At 44.9% G+C, this 21,225-nt stretch overlaps 1 protein-coding gene across 1 annotated transcript in view; it reads left to right on the forward strand.

Annotated features, from left to right (window-relative positions):
* The first annotated feature begins 1,650 nt into the window (after positions 1-1,650).
* LOC144733511 (contactin-associated protein-like 2) overlaps positions 1,651-21,225 on the forward strand; it is a 126,652-nt gene continuing 107,077 nt past the window's right edge. The window contains exons 1-3 of the mRNA XM_078615446.1: positions 1,651-1,705; positions 4,370-4,483; positions 16,171-16,364. Of these exons, the coding sequence (XP_078471572.1) occupies positions 1,651-1,705; positions 4,370-4,483; positions 16,171-16,364 (363 nt within the window). The remainder of the gene's footprint in view (positions 1,706-4,369; positions 4,484-16,170; positions 16,365-21,225) is intronic.

The raw sequence follows: 21,225 nt of genomic DNA on the forward strand, positions 1-21,225 counted from the left end.
GAACTGCAGAACAATGATTGGCGTTGGCTCACCTACTGGCGACCTTCCAGCTTGTATGCGGTTCCTCAGCGATTGTTAGATGCAGTTTTGCGTGAATGGTGGCTATATAACCGCTTCATCTCAATGGCAAACATACAATTCCGATCCGGAGTATATTTGTTAGTAAAGTTTTTGAAGTGTTCCACAGCAGATTCAAAAACTCATGTGAAAGCTTTTTTGTTCGGGCAACGGTTTCGCCGCGCGCTTTCAGATGCGTGCTTGTGCGGCAGTCTGCAATGCTCTTTCTTCCACTGATATACGGAAGCCACTGTAACTATGCACTTTTAAATCTCGATTGAAAACTCGTTTCTTTAGAAATGCCTTTCTGTGTGTTCCGTTTGTTGTCCTTCCCCCGTACCTCCGATTAGTACGGTTGGCTACGTACGGCGCGAAAGAAGTTCAACATACATGCGACATACACACAAGACAGGCGCGTGCGTGGCGCTGCCTGCTTTTGGCTGCTGCTGTTTGCCAAGAAGCTGCTTGATGAGGCTGTGGGACGTGTTACTCAGCACAACGCCTATCAGCGCCTGATAGCTGTGTGCACGTGTCGACCAGCTCGAGGCAGGGAAATTGCTGCATTGTCCTCTCGTGTTTACGTCGCAGCCGTTTAAGCATTTAAAGGCATTCAGGGGAAGTCTAAGAGTAGTCACCTTCAGCGGTGACGGTGGGAATGAGATTGGCTGGTGTTGGGATTGTGGTCATGGGCCCGAGACAGCCAAGGTTCACAGTGACACGAGAGCAAGATAAATTTTTTTTTAGCTTTTCTAGATTTGAAGCTTTCGTGACTGCAATGATTCATATTCTTAGGTTTTCGGTAAAGTCACGTAGGTAAAAAAATTAAATTAATAAAAGTAAAATAAAAATAAAATAAAAATCACGACGTTTCGGAGGCAACACAAGCTTCCGTCTTCAGGTGGAACCTAGATTTAATGAGATGGGTTATATTTTTATTTGATCTTACTGATGCATTGGTGGTTGTTAAATGAAGGTAGCCTTGACTTAAATATGCATGTGCATTACAGAACGATTTGCTATTTCTTATGTCATTCACCGGAACAGGCATCGTGCTCGCGTCAGGCTATCTTTAAACATTCAAAACGCAATTAACGTTCCATGTTTAGAACTCAAATTACCTTTTCAACTTCAGTCGCTGAGTCTCCAATAACACTTTTGTTATCAGTGACCACTGGTTAAGATGGCTCATTTGCACAGACAAGTGGAGTCATAGAGTGCTTGTGAATGTAATTTCCTGAAAGCCTGCAGAGGCTGCATGTCATGTATTTTTTCGAAACTGTGATTTTTGTGTGTGTGCAATGTTGGAAATGTTACACCTGCATGAAATATAGGCGACCCTTTCAATCCTAACTATCAATTGACCCTATTGTAATAAATCGAAGTAGGAATGTGATGGAATTGTTGCATTTTATTATAACACGTGGAATTGCCAATCTTCGCCAGAATGCGAAACACGGTTAAGTGAATTGAGCACATTGACGCCAGCTCGGGCAGGGCTACGTTGTCAACATAACAAACGACAGACGTAAGTTGTCCGAGCATGCAACATATTCAGGGATTTTCAATTTGCAGCTGACATGTATCATCTGCAGCATGTGCTATCCACTGCTGGGCGATGGCATCTTCACCTCGGCTGCTGCCACCCCTGGTGGTTTTCAGATGCAGTAATCAGACTCACTCCGTTAATCTCATTGTAGCGCTTCCCTCCTTTGTCTGCCATTCCATCGGCGATCTCATCCACCGGCACGCCATCCCTTCCAGCGAGGTGTACCGACCAAGCTCACTTTACTTCACAATAAATATGATGTCTTTAATATGCATTGTTTGCTCTGATCCGTTTGTCTTCTTTCCATCCGTGTAATTCCAAGCGCACATTTATCCACGTTTCTTTTGCGCACTCTTCAGCTCTTGTTGTGTCTGCGTGTGTCTGCAAGTTAGATTCTGCGTTTCCCATCCATATGTCAGAGCAGGTAATATGGGCGATTTTAAACTTCCTAAACTCTCATGCATGACTACCTCCGCCTTTAAGTACAGCAATGCTAAATTGCATGAAAATGTCAAAGTCACTGTGACCAGAACCCAATCACAAGCAGGAAATATATAGCTATACATTTTTTTGCTGTAACTGAACAGAATTTGGACGAATTGAATGTAATCTTTGAAATAGCCTCAAATTGCCACTCATCAGGAATGATGATGATAATACAGTCAGTCGTAAGGCTGTGCTTTCTTATCTACAAGGGAAAACTTTTTTTTTTTTCGGAGGAACGAATCTAATTCTGGCTACTGGAAGCTGACAATCAATGTTCTCTTAAAAGGGTACACATCAGAGCTTGAGCCGGCATTGATTGTGTCAATTTACTTGCGAAACAACAGCGCCGTCAGTTATTTTATTCTCAAGTGTATTGCACGACTCTAATCTTGTCCCGACTTCATCTGCTCCCCACTAGTCTTACACTTTTTCTTCATCTTCCCGTAATCTTTCACTATCCCTTGCCCACTGCGGCACTTTGTTACTTGATAAATCTCTTCACTTCATCTGTCACCTTCCGTTATTTGCTGCTCTTTGCTCTCTGTCACTCTTCCCCGTTTCCCAGGTGACTCATTTTCGCCCCCCAGTTCGCAGTATTGCCAATTTCGTAATTTTGTCGCGGTATTCAGCAACTTCTTGGGTTTCCATCGTGACAAATCTATAGCCACATTCACTGGAGCAATGGCAGCCGACTCTCTTAATGAAACAAAGTCATCTAGCGGACAGAAAAACAAAAACCTTGGTAATGTACCAGTGAAAAAAAATCATCCAAATCAGAAGAATGGGAATGAGATGAGGATAATATTCAGATGTAGAAGCAATTCCAGCCGTGTGTTAAAGATCCTGTCTTCGTGTGCTATGTGTAATGATGTGCATAGTACATTGTCGACTGCCATGCTTGGATTATTATTAAAGTTGCGGTATCAGTTCACTACCTATACAACTAGGTCAATCGTCTCGTGACATGTCTGTCCAGAACAGGGGTGTGGCAACCAAAATAACAAGAAGATCCATTTTGAGACCTCCTTTGCCAGTATTAAAATATTATTATTATTATAATAAGGCTTTCCCCTTCCTGGCAATAAAACAAGTGTTAAGATACCCTTTGTTTTTTTCGGTAAAGTCACGTAGGTAAAAATAAAATAAATGAAAACAACTAAATTAAATCACGACTTTCCGGAGGCAACACAAGCTTCCGTCTTCAGGTGGGACCGTTACAGCCAAAGTCACTGTAGTCACTGTAGTAGTCACTCTAGTGACTTTGGCTATAACGGTTCCACCTGAAGACGGAAGCTTGTGTTGCCTCCGAAACGTCGTGATTTAATTTAGTTGTTTTCATTTATTTCATTTTTACCTACGTGACTTTACCGAAAAAAACAAAGAGTATGAATCCTTGCAGTCACGAAAGCCTCAAATCTAGGTATTAAGATGTTAAAACACCAAACTGAAATTCTAGATTTGAAGCTTTCGTGACTGCAAGGATTCATATTCTTAGGTTTCTTCGGTAAAGTCACGTAGGTAAAAAAATTAAAATGAATAATTAATTACTTTTATTAATTTAAATTTTTTACCTACGTGACTTTACCGAAAAAAAAACCTAAGAATACCAAACTGAAACCTTTGCAAGGAATCATGTTTGCAGCATTTACCACATATACTTGTGGTGAACATTCAAACAAAAAAACACATGCTCTGACAGTATGTGCATTTCATTTCCCAATCCGGTAAGAGACTAAATATTTCAAAAGCCGCAATGCATGCGAATACGAGGCGACCCTTACTAAATAATGTCCTTAAAGAGCCACAGGTTTGCCGATCCCCTGGGTCTAGAGAGACTTTCCTGAGGTTCGTTTGGCGACATCCCCCCCGCCTCCTCCTCCTCCCGTTGAAGGAGTTTGCAATGCTGCATCCGCTCACTGCCTGCCTGCGTGCGCGTGTGTGTGCGCGTGTGTGTGTGTGATGTAGGGAGCGGTAGTGTAGCGGTTAGCGCGCTGCGCTATGAACCCGGCGACACGGGTTCGATTCCCGCTCACGGCCCAACACCAGTGACGATTATCTGAACCGGTCCCGGGCCTCTCCTAGGTCGACTCAGCCTCAAATGAGTACCTGGTGCGGTGTGTAAACATCGCGGCTGGGGAGACAAAGGCGGTCGGGCGTGGTGCTGGCCACCCACCCCCTCGTGTACCGTTGCGGCCTTCATAGGTGCTCGCTAACAGCACTTGCCCCTACAGTCTGTTAAGGCTATACGGGGGATCTTTATCTTTGTGTGTGTGTGTGCAGGCCCTGCGTGCGATCGCCCGCTCGGATCTCCGCTCGGGCCCGGTGCGTACGGCGCCTCGTCGGAGCTCTCGCCGGCACTGGCCGCCCACTTCGCACGGCTCAACAGCAGGGAAGGTGCGCGACACCGTCAGCTGCTGCTGCGTCTTCTTCCTCCACCGCCACGCGCAATTTGGATTGCCACTGGGCAATCCAAATTGTCCGTCCCTTCCCCTCCCCCCCCACGTTTTTTTTTTTAGGACTGTAGTTGCCCTGGGAAAATCTGCAAGCGAACTCGGGAGATGAAAACTAAATAATTCCTGGGTTGTTTTTTTGTTGTCAGCTTAATATCTAAATGCACGTATAGATAAGGAAAGAATCTCATCGAGAAGATTGTTCGGATATTGAGCCTAAAATCTAGCCGCCATAATGAAATGTGTTCTGTTCAGCTGCGTAGTAATACACCGCTCAAGACGATACGTTTATCTTCTTGGTTCTTTCGGTAAAGTCACGTAGAAGGGAAGTAATACAATAATAATACAAATAAAACATAATAAAATAATTCTCACGACGTTTCGGCCACAACGCAAGCAGCCGTCTTCAGGTGAAGCCGTCTTCACCTGAGGACGGCTGCTTGCGTTGTGGCCGAAACGTCGTGAGAATTATTTTGTTATCTTTAATTTTTATTATTTTATTACTTCCCTTCTACGTGACTTTACCGAAAGAACCAAGAAGATGAATTCCTGCAGTCACGAAAGCTTTAAATCTAAACGATACGTTTACCTTCTTGGTTCTCCCCTCTTCTGGTTTTGTGAGATAGTCTTCTTCCCATGAAACTCAGAGGTTGCAACCCTACAACAGAATTAACGCACGCGGAAAATAATTAACCGTTGAATTTCACATGAATTACACTCAGTGCTGTCGTCATAAAAAAAGATGTAGGGTTACTCTACATCTTTGGCTCTGGCAGGCCACATGCACTGTATACCACAAAGCCACAAATATCCTTCGTATAGCCTTAAGAGACATTGTTGGGGCAAGCGGTGTTAGAGAGCACCTATGAAGGCCGGCACGCCACGCGAGGGAGTGGGTGGCCAGCACAATGCCCCGGCCTTTGTCTCCCTAGTGGCGATGGTTACACGTCGCACCAGGTACTCACTTGAAGCTGAGCCGATCTAGGGTAGAGACCCAGGTTCGGCTAATCGTCACTGGTGTTGGCCGGGAGCGGAAATCAAACTTGGGTCGCCGGGTTCGTAGCGCAGCGCACTAACGACTACACATACCGCTTTCCACGGTATCCCTGGCAGTGTGCACCAGCCGTGCTATGACACCCAAGTTCCATATACATTTAAAAGTGCAGCACTCATAAACAATACTTACTGTCTTTTACAAGGAATCATGTTTGCATAGACCACAATACCTGCAGACATGACTCCTTGTAAAAAAGGTGTCAGTTTTGTTGCCAGAGAGAAGGGTAAAAAAAACAATTATCATATTTTTTACTGGCAAATGAGGTTCCAATGGTGTAAATGCTTATCCCGAGCTCTCATACTCTGATGGTGCATTGTCTTTGAGTTGTGCGCCTTTTGGCGTCATCTGGTCCAACACCATGTGAGACTAGGCTCTAAGGAAAGCTGTCTCGGTTGTGGACCAATCAACTTCAAGGACAGTGCATATTATCAGAGTTATGTTTTTTGTTTGCATTATGACTGCAGGTATTGTGGTCTATGCAAACATGACTCCTTGTAAAAAAGGTGTCAGTTTTGTTGCCAGATAGAAGGGTAAAAAAACAATTATAATACTTACTGTGTTTGACACCAAGGATGCTGAGACGCCGCGTCCCAGTGAACGGGCCGCCATTGGGCCAACGTTGTCACGTGGTTGGCCAAACGTCCATGTTTACTGGGGCCTCTGAATACTCATACTGTATTGTGAAATGCACTTTTTAACGGGAAGTTGGAAAGCTACATGTGGATTTTCATGCAAATACAGTAATGTTGTCGGAGAGGCATGCAACGATTCACTGTCTCCACCATCCCCTAACAAGCACTCATGGAGATTTCATGAATTGTCATGATTTGTGGTCAAGGATTAAATTCGATTATCATTTTGTGTCTTGCTTGTTCTCTCTCATTTCTATTTTCCATCACGTATTATATATTGTTTTTTCTCTCTCTCTCTCATTCTTTGAATTATTCTAAAGGTTACATTTGCATGTAGTTTGCATTGTGAATACATAATTGCATTCGCTTCAATGCAGGTATCATGAGTGGTAGAACTAATTTTGATCTGGATTGTTACGTCGACTGGGCAATGCAGGTATCCTGTCTACTGGGTAATGCAGGTGTAGTGAGTCACTCAGAGACACTAATAATAGGAGGCACTCTATTTATTATAGCCTTCACAGGTAGAGGGAGTAACTACACTATGGTCAGGACAGTTAACAGGCTGTGTGACCAACAACGCCGAGGAGGTGAAGACGGTCACGTGGACTCCAGCAGCACGACGGGTTCCACTCCAACCAACAGCCACGAGTCTTACTCAGGGTCTCCCTTTTATCCCCCCAGCGTGGCCTCGCTCCGCGATCGGCCACGCCCCCCCCTTCTAGAAGCTACTAGAAGGGTCCCGGGCTCTTCCTCACGTGCCCCCTCTGTCACCTTTGCCCCACATCCCTTTCTCTGGCTTATCACGTGACCTGCTGGCAGACAGGGCTGCAACAACAGCAGATCCCCTTCTCTGCCAGCAACCAGCACTGCACACCATAGTGACCCATTCCATGTCACTACATAGGTATCATATCTACTGGGCAATGCAGGTATCATGTATAATGGACTATTAGTGAATTATACCTCCTCCCGTCGCTGCTTTGGGGCCATGATTTGACTCAAGAATCGATTATTTAGTTTTGTTTTTACCGTCTCATTTGTGTTGTCTAAATTCCAGTCACGTTTACTTCAATGCAATTCATGTATTACTGCATTAGCAATTCGGTGCATGCATCGTGAGTATAATATTCTATTTGAATCCATGATTCGACACATCATTACATTTACAATAACTTCCCTTTGCTGTGTGACAAGCCTGCAAGGAGTAGGGATGAAGACTGATTTCATTCTGGAGGTGGACAGGGGGAAGCCTACAGGATGCCTTTTATAGCATCTTCCTGTGTAGTGTCATCATCGTCAGCCATGGCCAATCCACTGCTGCATGAAGGGCTCAAACCGTCATTATTTCTCATGGTCCTGCCATGTAATAATTCCACCCAGTACCTGCACAAGAGCTGATGTCATCACTATTTCCTCGGTAGACATACGTTCAGATGTGTTCCATTCCTTGGCTGCCACTGTCATTATTCGTGACCATTGCCAATCTAGCGACCTGCCGTACCCAAGGCCACTTATTTTTCTAACTAGTTAGAATTATGTCATTGTGTGTCTGATCTCTTGTGTTCGTCTTTATACCATTTGTCCATGGTAAAAAAAAATACATTTGTATATATAACGTGAATGCGCTCATGTACATTCCTGGCTGCACTGGAATCATGGAAACAAAATTCTGACCGCACACAACCTCGCATAGGGAAGTGATTTTGTCCATCAGCAAGCCCTAGAGCATGCCATCATCTTGCTCTCAACTGTCCTTTTGAAAGAAACCTTGCGCGGCCAGCAATAAAACACAGAATTTGACATTTTCAGCCAGCATTTCATCTGACTGATTGGCCAACCTAGCATGATTTTAGGAAGAAAAATGTATATATTTTTGGATATATGGATATTCTTTTTCTTCTCAAAATCAGACGAAAATAGACATGGCGATTAAATGTATATTCACTAGATTTCTGATTAAAAGTGAATATATCTAATAGGTATACATTGACAGAATGGCTATTTTATTTTACAACTGCAGAAAAAACCCCACGACTCGGCATCGGTTACTTGCACACAATTTAAATAATATGCTCTGTGGCGAAGACTGTAAATGAAATGGTTGTATCCTGCACAAGCTTGATTATGGCCTCGCACAATTAGGCTGCGACCAGAAAAGTAGAAGCGTACAAAGCTGTATATTCAAACGACTCTTTACCCCCCGTGAGGGTGAAAGGAGATGAGATGCGCTGCTGCTGCTGCTGCTGCCTTTGGCGTTTAAATCTTAGGCTGGGGGCAGCACAATTTTTCAAATTCCACTCCTTCCCTTCCCCACACTCCGCGTGAGAATCTTTTTAATCAAATTTCCCTCCACCTGTCCTACATTCATGCCGGGTGTCTTGAATTTATATTGGCTCAACGACAAGGCGGTGAATGCTGGAGGTGAAGGTGGCGGGTGAATGCAAAAAAAAACCTCTTTTATTTTACCAGGTAAGGCCCACTGAGCTGTATAGCACCTTTTTCAGACGCGACCTGACCACAAATGATAGCTCGACGAAGTGGCTTATCATCACGTTTCTAAATGTGGAAGGGAAAAACCGGAGGACCCAGAGAAAAATCCACGTGACCACGGGGAGAACATGCAGACTCCAAATATACTGGCGTCAGTATACCAGGCGAGGTAGTTAACATCTCGCAGGGTGACGACATCACCTCCTAGCCCCCCCCCCCCTCCCACATGTTATGGCGCCACCACACCAACCCTTCGGGCCTTCCCCATCGTACCACCGTTCGGGTGCCACCGCCACCGCCGTGCCCGCTCCAGTGCACCCAGATGAAGCCGCGGGAAGTGCACTCAGCGCAGCAAACTCATTAAAGGATTCTGTGCCTCGGAAATGACTCTTAATTACTTGTATAGCTAGCCATAAGCAACCAATCGCTGGCGACACACAGTCAATAAATCCTCGTGGCAATTATGGAAGGCTTTTGATGTAAGCACTTTAATTTTGCTCCTACGTATACTCGCCTGTTAAGTTTGCCCGGTTTTCTCACCCAAATTCGTTCTTTTTTCCTGTAAATTCAAACATTCGGCAGAGGTTATATAATGAAACCGTGCGATGAGTTGGATTCTGAACCACCGACGACCCTGGTGGTTGCGCACCAGTTTATGTAGCAAAGCAAAATTGTTGCTGACCATGGCCCTCGAAGCGCTAATTTGTGCACACGTTGTTCTGAGCGTGGATATTTAGCGTAACGGTCTTATGTGTCCCCACTCCCTTCGACGTAACCCGTCCCCTGTGCCACTTCAAGACAAGCGGCCGCTCTCCCCAGCGAGAAGGACGAGCTGTGTGCCGAAATCACCACGTGTCCAAACCGGGGGAACGGCAACCAACAGCGAAGTCAAATGTGAAATCAATCGTGCTGTTTTTAATTTCCCTGGTGCATCAAAAGTAATGTTTCAGCAGTGATGAGATGTGAAGTCACTTTGCTTTCATTCGTCCTGCCATACTTGAAAATCCCTGCTGCCGGTTGAAATCAGTGGAACTGCATTATCATCTCATCAGAGGATTACGGGTAGGATTAAAGGATTGATGTTTTTTGTGTTGCGCCAATCCCTGTCCTTTGTCCACGTGTCTCCTTGTGGATTTTCCGACGTCCCTGACCACCGTCCAACGGCTTGTTTTTTTGTCGTAATGCTAGATAATGAACAGAATGGGTGAGAGTAGCTAATACTAAAGCTCTGGACACATTAATCCTCATCAATTTGAGCTAATTGCACATTGTTCGAAAGGTTATGGGTTTAAAAGATAAAGGACCCTCAGATTTTAATGCATATGCGCTACTTAGTGATGCCATTGTGTAATGTAACCTTTCACTTGCCCAGCTTTCGTGACTAACAAAGTTAGGTCTGATTCAATGACCAAGGGGAACAAAACCCGTTGTAGATTTTCAGTGCCATTGCCTTTTTGTATTTTTTGCAGATGTGCATTTCAGTTAAATGTCGATTTATAAATAAGAAAAAAGGTTATTTTTTTCATATCGCTGGGGCTCCGTTTAGTGTCTGTCTTTGCTTGGAGTCGGCTGTATCTGGCTATGTCCCGCTGTATCACGAGAATGTCTGCTGGCTTCATATTGGTTTTGACATCACTGAGCATTGATCTGCATGCTCTTCACTCATCGTTCCAGATTCACCACAGGCTTGCCACTGACGCTTTGAATATTTAATTTCCTTTTTCTGTGTAAGGCTTTGTCGGTATATTTCTCGGAACATTGCGTTACGCATATTTTGTAGTTGTTGATGTACACGCATGGGCATCATCAGCCATCATCAATCTGATGAAGGCCTCCCCAAACTGTCACCATCTATTACAGTGCTGGAATTTAACAATTTAACAGCACCTGTACACGAGATGATTCCATCGCTCCATCTCCGCGATAGCCACACTCTCGGGCACCTGTCCTCGTTTGGCTGCTACTCTGTTGTCAGTCTTCACCGCCAGCCATCTTCCCTTCTCGTGACGAATCTGTGAAAGCCATTTTACTTCTATAATTAATCTGTACCTCTCTCTGTTTCTCAATGTAATTGCAAGCATACATCGCTCTCTCGCTCTCTCTATTTCTCTCTGCTTCTTTGCCAGACTTTGCCGAGCTTTTGTTCTCTATTCTTCATGAATGTCAATATTTCTGATCAGTATATGTCATGGCAGGTGATGAGCACTGATGAAAAAAAATGCGTTTAGGCACATTGCTATGTCCTTTTCATTACCATGTTCAGCTCTAACGACTATGCCACTCACAAATTTGAGATTAAATGCAGGGAAGTACTAACGTATTAAAAGGGGAGTCGGGAAAGATGAAATGCTTTCGATGTTATTTACATGGGCAGATGTGTTTAAATCATTATATTGGATAAGTAAAGGCATAAACGTACATGGGGCAAGAATTCGCCATCTCAGATTCGTGGATGTTCATCTCAATGTATGCATTTGCATTTTTGGGGCGCAGCAGTGGGAGTTGGATTCCCGCAACACGCTGACATCATGAAGAATGGTCAAAGAACTCTCATGACTGACACGGCCTTCCTTAAGCAGTGGACGGACATTTTGTACCCCAATTCAAGTCAAAATCAAAGTGTCTTCGCTGCTGAAATGAATAATAAGGCAGTGCTTCTCTCCATTGGCGACCGTGAGCCAGTGGTGGAAATTATCTTCCTATGACAAGGGCTATTCTCCCCGTAGGATGACCACTACTTACTCCACAAAACGGTTCTTATTTAATCAAATACAGGGGGATGACAGGTTGTTAGTTATGTCATAATATGACGCATAAACATTCGAAAAGTATTTTCAGCCTTTTTTTTTAAACACAACTTGTCTCATTTAGAGTGACTCCTGATGACATTTCAAGCCCACAACACATGACATGCTAGCACGGGGTGAACATGAATCATGAGATACGACGTGGTCTGGTAAACGACTAAGTACCAGGTGTAATTACAGACATCTTCTCGTAGCAGCTCTGTTGAGTTATTAATGGGGCATATTTATGCCCAGCAATAGACGAGTGTTGTGCAGCATTTTGCTGAGAGGGAGCGAACTGATTCATTGTCAGTTTTTTTTTTCCTGCGCGCATGTTGCAGCAATTCAAAAACATGGGTTGTTGTAATAAGATGCATGGCTGGCGCCAATTTCACGCTTTCAAATTAACGTTCCGTCATTCTTTCAAAGTGAACTCGAGACCTCTCCTTGCGGACTTCAGCAGAGTTGTTAGTGTAAGCTCCGAATTCAATTATTCTTAATCGGACATGGATCTTCACCAGATGAATCATCTCTTTGCCAGTTCCTCATCGCGGATTCTACAGTCGTGCACCTGGCTTCAAGCTGCCAGGCCGTTCGTGGGCTATGCTGAACAGGTTCCAGACAGGGCAAGGTCTCTGCGCAGCCAATCTCCACCATTGAGTCCTTCATGACAAGCCAGTCTGCGGCTGTGACTATTTAAACCAGGGGTGGGGAACGTCCGGCCCGCGGGCCGTATGAGGCCCGCGAAATCATTTGGTGTGGCGGGACTCGAAATTCAATCTAGGAGCAAACCTGGAAAAGCAGTTGCGAGTAGCAACATCATCAATACCAGCTAACATCACACGCCTCACCAAAGAGAAGCAGTTCCAGCCATCACATTAGGGGTGAGTTAATTAAATGTTTGACCAAATATAACAGGCTAATTTTTAAGTTAATAATTTTGTATGGCCCGCGAATGATGTTATACATATCCAAATGGCCCTTGGCAGAACAAAGGTTCCCCATCCCTGATTTAAAATAATGCCCCGTGTTGTTGATGACTGCCCGCTGACTAGCGGCGGTCTACGAGAACTACAACTTGGCCACCAAGGATGCCATCCGATGGGTCGGTGATGAAGCACTCGCTGAATGAACCATCTCTTCTATTAATCATTTCACGTCCGCAGGCCAGTGGTCAGTAAATCCGCGGGAAATATTAGTCGCACACGTGAAGGAGTCTACTCTCTCGCGTGTCTTAGAAATAATCACACGTTCGTGGATGCACAACAACCACTTCGTATATCACGTGAAAAAGTGGAACCATTGTAAATTGATGCTCTAAGCTGCATTGATTTTCGCGGTTTGCTCTAGGTGTTTGTTCGGTGTTTATGAGTCACGAAGATGGAGCCGTGTCTTTTCATCATTATCCCCTCCTTTCTCACGCTTTAGGATACGCTTTGAAACTGTGTGATGAAAAAAAATCGCTTTGCAAAAAATACATAACGTTGACAATCATCTCATAAGTGACTGTGGAAAACTTTTCGAAAAGGTGGTACTGTATTCCCTCGTTTAACGTTTTTAATCCATTACACGAAAACTACTGTTCATCGAAATAACTGTAACTCGAATTCACTTATAAGTTGGAAAATAAGTAAATAATCCCTGAGTCTGCAAGGGAGCTGTTTCCACTGCCAAAACAGAAAACGTAGAATGTAAACAAAGCCCAGTCGAGGTCTAAACACTCATAAATGAACGTCGCTGATTGGTTGAGGGCATGGCTCAGCCCCACTTCCGAGCACTCTGATTGGTCGAAATTGGCGCCCGCGTGAAAAACGTAAGCTTTATTGTTAAGCAAATTTTTTTTACGTTAATCGAAACCATGGGGTCCTATGGGAAGCGAAACGTTAACCGAAAAAACCGTTAGCCGATGTCACTTAACCAGGGGGCTACTGCACTGCGATTGGATTTGGTGCTAGCGCAAGTCTCACGATGGCAGCGCCGTTTGATATCTGCCTGCGATTCGTGGCGAGAGATTCAGCAGCCACAACTCCACTGGCGGACATTAGCCAGGTGGCGACAAGCAGGATATTTAGCATGGCAGCACCAAAGAATGTGAAATGAAATGAATAAATCACTGGTGCCTGGGGCACGCTCGGCGTTGAAGGAGGCAAGCGTCTGCATTTGGCGTAGCTTGCCGACGATCGCCATTCTATTTAATAGAAATCTATTTAAACAAAAAACATAATTTTATTTTAAAGAGTTCTATTTGAAAAAGCACCATCTTCTTTCATAGAGATCTATTCAAACGACCGCCATTCTCTTTCATAGAAATCTCTAAAAAACACTGCTATTATCTTTCATTGAGAGCTATGACACCACCCTTATGTTTAGGATTCAGGGGAAATTCTGTATAAACAACACATTAGAATACATTGCAGTGCAGTGATGGTGAGGTCATGTCATGCAATAGACCTCATCATGAATGGCTGCTTTCATGGATGGTTATGTGGAAAGTCCGTGCCTGATGCGTTAATATAATCTCAGTGAATTGAATGTAGAGGTCTATGTGTATAACGAGCATTCACGGCGCGTTTTGTCGTGAATGTACATGTAGGTGCCTCTTTCTGAGCTGTAATGTGTCTGCGTGTCTATATTTGTCTGTGCCCATGTACATACATTTCGTTGAGTACTTTACTGGTTAAACAAAATCAACTTAAAACAATATCTGATACCTGCGCACCCATGCGCACCTGTTGCCGACTCAACGTGTTTGTCTGTGTGTATTTTTAAATCCTTTATATTAAGTTCGCTTGCTTGCTTAGGACCGTGCAAATCTTCCGTTCGTCTTTTAACCCACTTCCCATGATCCAATCGAGCTGACATTTTGCACACAGACTCGTTGTGCGTGACAATGCATTTTCGTGAAAAAAAAATCCAAAATGTTACACTGTTTAGGGAATTTTTTTTAAATATTTAATTACCAATTGTTTAATGCTGCCAGACAATCATCTGACCCATAGGTGGCAGCCATCTCAAGCCAGAGGACGAGAGGACTCTAGCCGCCCCTATGCCACGCATATAAAGGATTTATAGTGAAAAACTTTGTTTTTACGAGTTTACTTGTTTCGTTTTAAATTTGAAGCTTTCGTGACTGCAAGGATTCATACTCTTAGGCTTTTTTGGTAAAGTCACGTAGGTAAAAAAATTAAAAATAAAATTAATATAAATAATAATAGAAATAAAATAATAGATCACGACGTTTCGGAGGCAACACAAGTCTCCGTCATCAGGTGGGACCGTCACAGCTACACATGATGCAGTAATTTTAGCTGTGACGGTCCCACCTGATGACGGAGACTTGTGTTGCCTCCGAAACGTCGTGATCTATGATTTTATTTCTATTATTACTTCTATTAATTTTATTTTTATTATTTTACCTACGTGACTTTACCGAAAAAGCCTAAGAGTAGTTTACGCTTTGGTTGTGTGTGTGTGTTTGTACATGCCAGTGTTTTATATATCGGTGCACAATAATGAATCCGTGCGCCCATGTGTCTGTGCGTGTCTATCTGGGGAGCGGTAGTGCAGCGGTTAGCGCACTGTCATAGGAAGTCAGCTACCTGAGTTAAATAACCGTTCACGACCAATATCAGTGGCAAATATCTGAACCAGTCCTGGGCTTCTCCTAGGTTGACTTAACCTTAAATGAGTAGCTGGTGTGGTGTGCAAACATCATCATTGGGGAGACAAAGGCAGCCGCGTGTAGTTTTGGCCACCCACTACATCGTGTGTCGTTCCGGCCTTTCACTGGTGCTCGCGAACAGCACTTGCCCCAACTGTCTCCTATAGGCTCCACGGGGATCTTTGTCTTTGCCTATGTTATGCATGTGCATGCGAAATTAAGCTCCCTGGATTCCAGATTGCTATCCATACCAATCTCAAAGAGGTGAATGCTGGGTGATCGTTGCATTCTGCTGCTACGCGTCGAGACTGTGGAACGCTTCTTTTTTTAAATCCAGCTTGAAAATCTATTTTTATGCCTTGGCTTTTCCTGTAGCCTGATTGTATTGTACATAGACTGTGAGTGCACTCATTATTATTTGCTTGATATTTGAATTCTGCATATTTATATAGCGAGTGTGGTTGTCATTAGTATTATGATTATTGCTTTTTACTGTTTTTAGATTGGATTTTATCTATACTTGTAAGTAGTTTTAATTTCATTTGTTTATACATATTTTCGTATAGACAGTGCTTGGAGATATTTCAACATGAGAGACACTTCATGAAATAAAGATTATTTTAGAACGCAATGTTTCTGTGTGCGCGGAATACTAGCGGAGTGGTTCCCGCAATCTGCTACGAACCCGGTGACCCGAGTTCCATTTCCGCATCACAGTCAATACCAGTGACAATTATCCGAAGCGCTTCCGCGCACCTCCCCTAGATCGACTCAACCTCAAATGAGTACCTGGTGTGATGAGTACACTCCACCACCAAGGAGACAAAGGCAGCCGGGCATAGTGCTGACCACCCACCCCCTCGTGTGCCGTAAAACCGGCTTTCACAGGTGCTCGCTCACGGCACTTGCCCCTGCATACTTCCAAAGGCTATACGGGGGGTGTGAGGATCTTTATCTTTTGTCGTTGCCCTCTGGCTGACTGTCCCTGCATGTGGGCTGCAGGTGCGGGCGGTTGGGCTCCATCACCCGCTGACCCCTCCCCGTGGCTCCAGCTCGACCTGGGTGGACGGTCGCGGGTCACGGCCGTGGCCACGCAGGGTCGCTACGGCTCGTCCGAGTGGGTGGCGCGCTACCAGCTGCTGCACAGCGACACGGGCAGCAACTGGAAGCGGTACCAGCGCGACGACAATCTCTGGGTGTGTGCCGCATGATGTCCTCGGCGCGTGTGTGTGTGTGTTTGTGTTCTAGATTTTAAGCTTTCGTGACTGCAAGGATTCAAACTCTTAGTTCTTTCGGTAAAGTCACGTAAAATAATATTATTATTATTTTATTTTTATTAATTTTAATTTTATTTTTTACCTACGTGACTTTGCCGAAAGAACTAAGAGTATGTGTGTTTGTGTGTTGGGTGTGTGTGGGGAGCGGTGGTGTAGCGGTTAGCGCGCTGCGCTACGAACCTGGCGACCCGGGTTCAATTGTCCGCTCACGGCCAACGCCGGTGACGATTATCTGAACCGGTCCTGGGCCTCCCCTTGGTCGACTCAGCCTCAAATGAGTACCTGGTACGACGTGTAAACATCGCCACTGGGGAGACAAAGGCGGCCGGGCGTGGTGTTGGCCACCCAGCCCCTCGTGTGCCGTGCCGGCCTTTATAGGTGCTCGCTAACTGCACTTGCCCCAACAGTCTGTTACAGGCTACACGGGGGATCTTTGTCTTTTTGTGTGCGGGTGCGCGCGTGAATATCGGGAGTGACGGCGCAGTGGGTAGAGCAGCAGCTTGGGTTCGTTAGTGGCGGGCGGGTAGCTGAGCTGGTACCGGGCCTCTCCTAGATCCACTCAGATTTAAATTAGTCTCTGGTATGTCAACATTATCACTGGGTATACACATGCGGCCAGGTGTGTTACTCTTGCCACACCATCTTTCCACAGGTGCCCGCTAGCAGCATGCTATGTAGGCCAGACTAAAGCTCTTGTTGAATAGCAATTGAAAGGTAGCATTGTAGTTAGCGAATAGTGCTCCTGTTCCAATTACTGTATCCAGGTTCAACTCCTGCCCGTGTAGACCATTGAAGTTTGATGTTTGAACGTAGCCTGGTCTCCCCTTGGTGCACTCATCCTAGAATGATGACTTGTGGTATGAATGTCAGCACAGGAAAGACGCTTGACCATTGCTTGAGGCACCCCAAATTACGGTGATCATATAAAATGTACACTTCTAGAAACGCAATTTCATGTGTAGGCAATAACACTCCTGTTTCGCCATAAATATTGCTGCATCTAGTTTACCTTAGTAGGCACTCGCAATCATTATTGCTAAAAAGTGTGTTTTGTCCTCATGTAATTATAAAGCAAACACGCGTACGTGTTGCATTGTTTATGGACATGTACAGCTGCACTCGCTCGTGTTATGTGTATTTGTGCATTTACTTAAAAGACATCTATCAAAACCTCATTATGAACATCATGTGGTAAGTATTTTTCTGCCTAATTACCTGTAACTCATTTCATATGGTAATGCCAATTTAATCCAAAATTTAATATGCACTAAATTCAGCCATTTGAGCAAATATTAAAGCCACACATTTTCCCTCCAAATAGTGGAGTAAATGTAACTGGAACATCTATTAAACCCCCGACAAAGCATCTTATATTGCCACCATTAGCTACAGCTGGTGAGATGTTAAATACCTTGCCTGGTATGGAGGAGGTCGTGGGTTCGATCCTGACCCTGACGCTTGTATATTTGGAGTTTGCATGTTCTCCCCACGGTCGCGTGTATTTTTCTCCTGGTCCTCCGGTTTTACCCTCCACATTGGAAACATGCGTTTAGAGTGTTTCGCTGCAATACATTTCCACGTGATAAGCCACTTCGTTGAGCTATCATTTGTGGTCAGGGCGCTTCTGAAACATAGCTATACAACTTAGTGGGCCTTACCTGTTAAAATACAAAATAGTTTAGCTTAGTTTTTTTTGTTTAAATATATCTAACACCTTTTCCTATGAAATGTCTAACATTCGCAACAATCAACTGTACACTTTGGTGACTGTTGTTTACCTACCTTTGCCCTGCCGAAGAACACTAAGCCTGCACAAACCCGCTATGTATCTTCTCTTGCACGATCGCCAATGAATACTATCAACATAGAATTCCTTGTGGGGACAAGGTGAACATTTTCCCGCAAGCTTATTCCTCCGCTCAGAGCGGCATTTATTACAATCCCGCCTTACGACTCGCCACACCTGCGCCCGGCGGTTTTCTTTTTTGGTCATAATTATTTCTCTGGAATCGTCGCGAGGTCCGCCCGGGGAGTCGCATGCGCCGCGCTCAGCGCTCGGTGGTGTCTCACCAGCGGCGTGGAACGCGGAGGGATCTGGCGTCATCGTGTCGCCGCACACCCAAGTCGAGCCGTGCGGAAGACGGCATAGTCTGCATAGACAGCGCAATTTCCGTAGAGTCTTAATGAAGTGTAAGTTGTAAAAATGTTGATTGATAACGGGCTGTAATATGTCGACCGTGGAAGTCTGTGACCATGTTTCTTTGTGGTCTATTTGATGTGGATGCCTTAATGGCCACATTAAATGTGCTCATTCACTTTGACATCACTAGCACATGAGCAGGCACTCAGAAATGTGAGATTACTGCAGAAATTGAGGGATTTTCTTTCCGTCTGGCAGAAGCAATGTGTCTCTCGGTCTACAAAATCTTGTCAGAAAGCATTGGCAACGTTGAGCCCAGCGTTGATGGAATCGCAGTCGTCATAGCCCAGGCTATTGATTGTAATTTGGTAAATTCCATGTGAGCAACAATCTTAAGATTTAAAGATTTTTTTCAAAGTTGGGATTGAACGTTAAGTCGCTTCTGCAGTCTTTACCACATGGTAAAACATCGTGTGCGTTTATTCCCTGTAAAGGTGATCAAATAGATTATTGTCGTGGTTATTTTGCAGCAGAAGGGAATGCTGGGATTTTATCTGAAGCTCTGATTTTGAAAAAGGACACTTCACCACACTTGTATTTGAATATAAATGATTTTTTTTTTGGTTTGACAGGAAGCTGTAATGGGATACAACAGAGATATGTGATGTTTAAACGGCAGCCTAACCACACCGACTCTGTCAAGTCCACCTCGCACCAGTGGCATCTTGCTGATGAAGGTGACTTGCAGCAGGGGAAACGAGATGGAGAGGAGAGAGTGGAAGATAAAGAGGGAGAGAGAAATCGTGGGAGGGAAGTAAGATTGAGGGACAAAGACAGAGATCATGTGAAGGGTTAGGAGGGAATGGGGAGACAGATGCAGACAGAAGCGTGAATATTTATTTCAATTCATCCCCACCCCCCCGTCCACACGTTTTTTTTTTTTGAGCAATGGTGCTCTGGGACACGCAAGAGCACAAGAGAGCAATGCTGGTTAGAACCCCCCTCGCTCTGGCTAAATGCAGGGGGAAAAAATAATAACATGACAAAACAGAATGAGGGAGTGTGGATGCGCAACATAATACCAAAACATTGCGGCGTGAGACAAGCCTATTGAATAGTGGTTTCAACATTGCAACGAGCCCATGAGATGTGCAGGACTAGTAATAAATCATTCCGTACAATTCTGGTTCGAGGCTACGGTGGTGAGCTGCTCTGTTAAATCTCTCCAACAGAGCACACGGAACCCACACGCGTTGGTGTCTGAGGAAGTAAGATTTTATTTTAAAAGTGAGATTATCCTGCATTAAATACAAATACTTTATAGGCAACTTGTGTGCGCGTGTGTTCTTCGTGGCTTCTAAACACGCACGCGTGTGCGTTCGTGCACACTCGTGTGTGTTACCAGCACGTTGTGAATAGCAATCAAAGCCAGCAGCGTGGGCAGTTGGAGTGCAGCTGCGACCAGGGACCGAAGATTTGCAGCAAGAGCAGGTGGCAGGTGGCGCGGTCAACTCCTGAGCCAGCGCCCTAAGCGGTGTCCGGAGAAATCCATGCGCTTGTACCGCCGGTGTCGCGGCAGCGGATGGGATGGCGGGTGCATAAAGAGAGGACGGCGCAAGGCGTGTGTGTAAGTGAGATGGGGATAGAACACAGATGAATGTAATGGCCAAGGGAGGGAACACGTCCGAGGGGAGTTATGAAATTGTCTCATCGTGCCGATTCTAGGTGGATTTTTACATCGCGGACCCATGTGAGATGGTGACGGCTTGAAGGGGCCTTCTTCCAGCAGTGGATTGATCATGGTTGATGATGATGATGATCAATGCAGTGGCACTTGGGGTTCTTTCCAGGGTGCCCAGGACATCCAAGAAGCTTTATACAGCCAGATCAGCGGCTACCCCCCCCTCCCGCCACTGCCCCAGCAAATGGGAGCATTTCCACTTGAGCCGCTCCCATCAGCTCCACTTAGGGGTCTAGTGCCTGAGGCCACCAACCCCCCTTTAAATAGGCCGTGGGTACAAGTTAAACTCATTAAAACATCTTTGTAGATGTTTACGGAGAATGGAGGAGATGCAGTGATTGAGGATGTATTTTCCGGTGGCATGTCTTCGTCTAAAGTGAGTGTCTATTCATAATAAATATGACATGGCGGCTGCTTCGTGGAGAAACCGCCCCTGCTACAGGAACGTAAAATTTTTCCTTGCTGGCTCAGGGCTGCCAATGGAGATGAACGCCGAACTGCGTAGGTTTTCACGGCTCTGTTGCAGAGCTCTCCGATGTGTTGTCGGGGTCGCGCTGCTCGCTGTTCAGTGTGACGTTTGATGTGGAGCGAATCGTCGGGCATCACGCGGCAGTGCATCCTGAAAGTTAATTGGAGAGATGAATGATTGCGTCATACCCCTCGCTTGGTTTAGTTAAGTGTATTGTAGAATGACCGTCCATTGCTTCACTATTCAAACCAGCATCACCAATTTTATTTTATATCCTCCCTCTTGCAAATGTGTGGGTGTTTTAGTTTGTTTATTCTTGGTAAAGTTGACTCTTGATTACCGGTGAGTGAATCGTGGAGTTGGCCTATTAAGTATGCTGCGTTTTTTTTTTACTTTGGACGCTGGTTTCAATATTATCTGCTTCTCGCTC

This window comes from Lampetra planeri, chromosome 2 (genome assembly GCF_965212315.1).
Source record: "Lampetra planeri chromosome 2, kcLamPlan1.2.h2, whole genome shotgun sequence".
Lineage (NCBI taxonomy): Eukaryota > Metazoa > Chordata > Hyperoartia > Petromyzontiformes > Petromyzontidae > Lampetra > Lampetra planeri.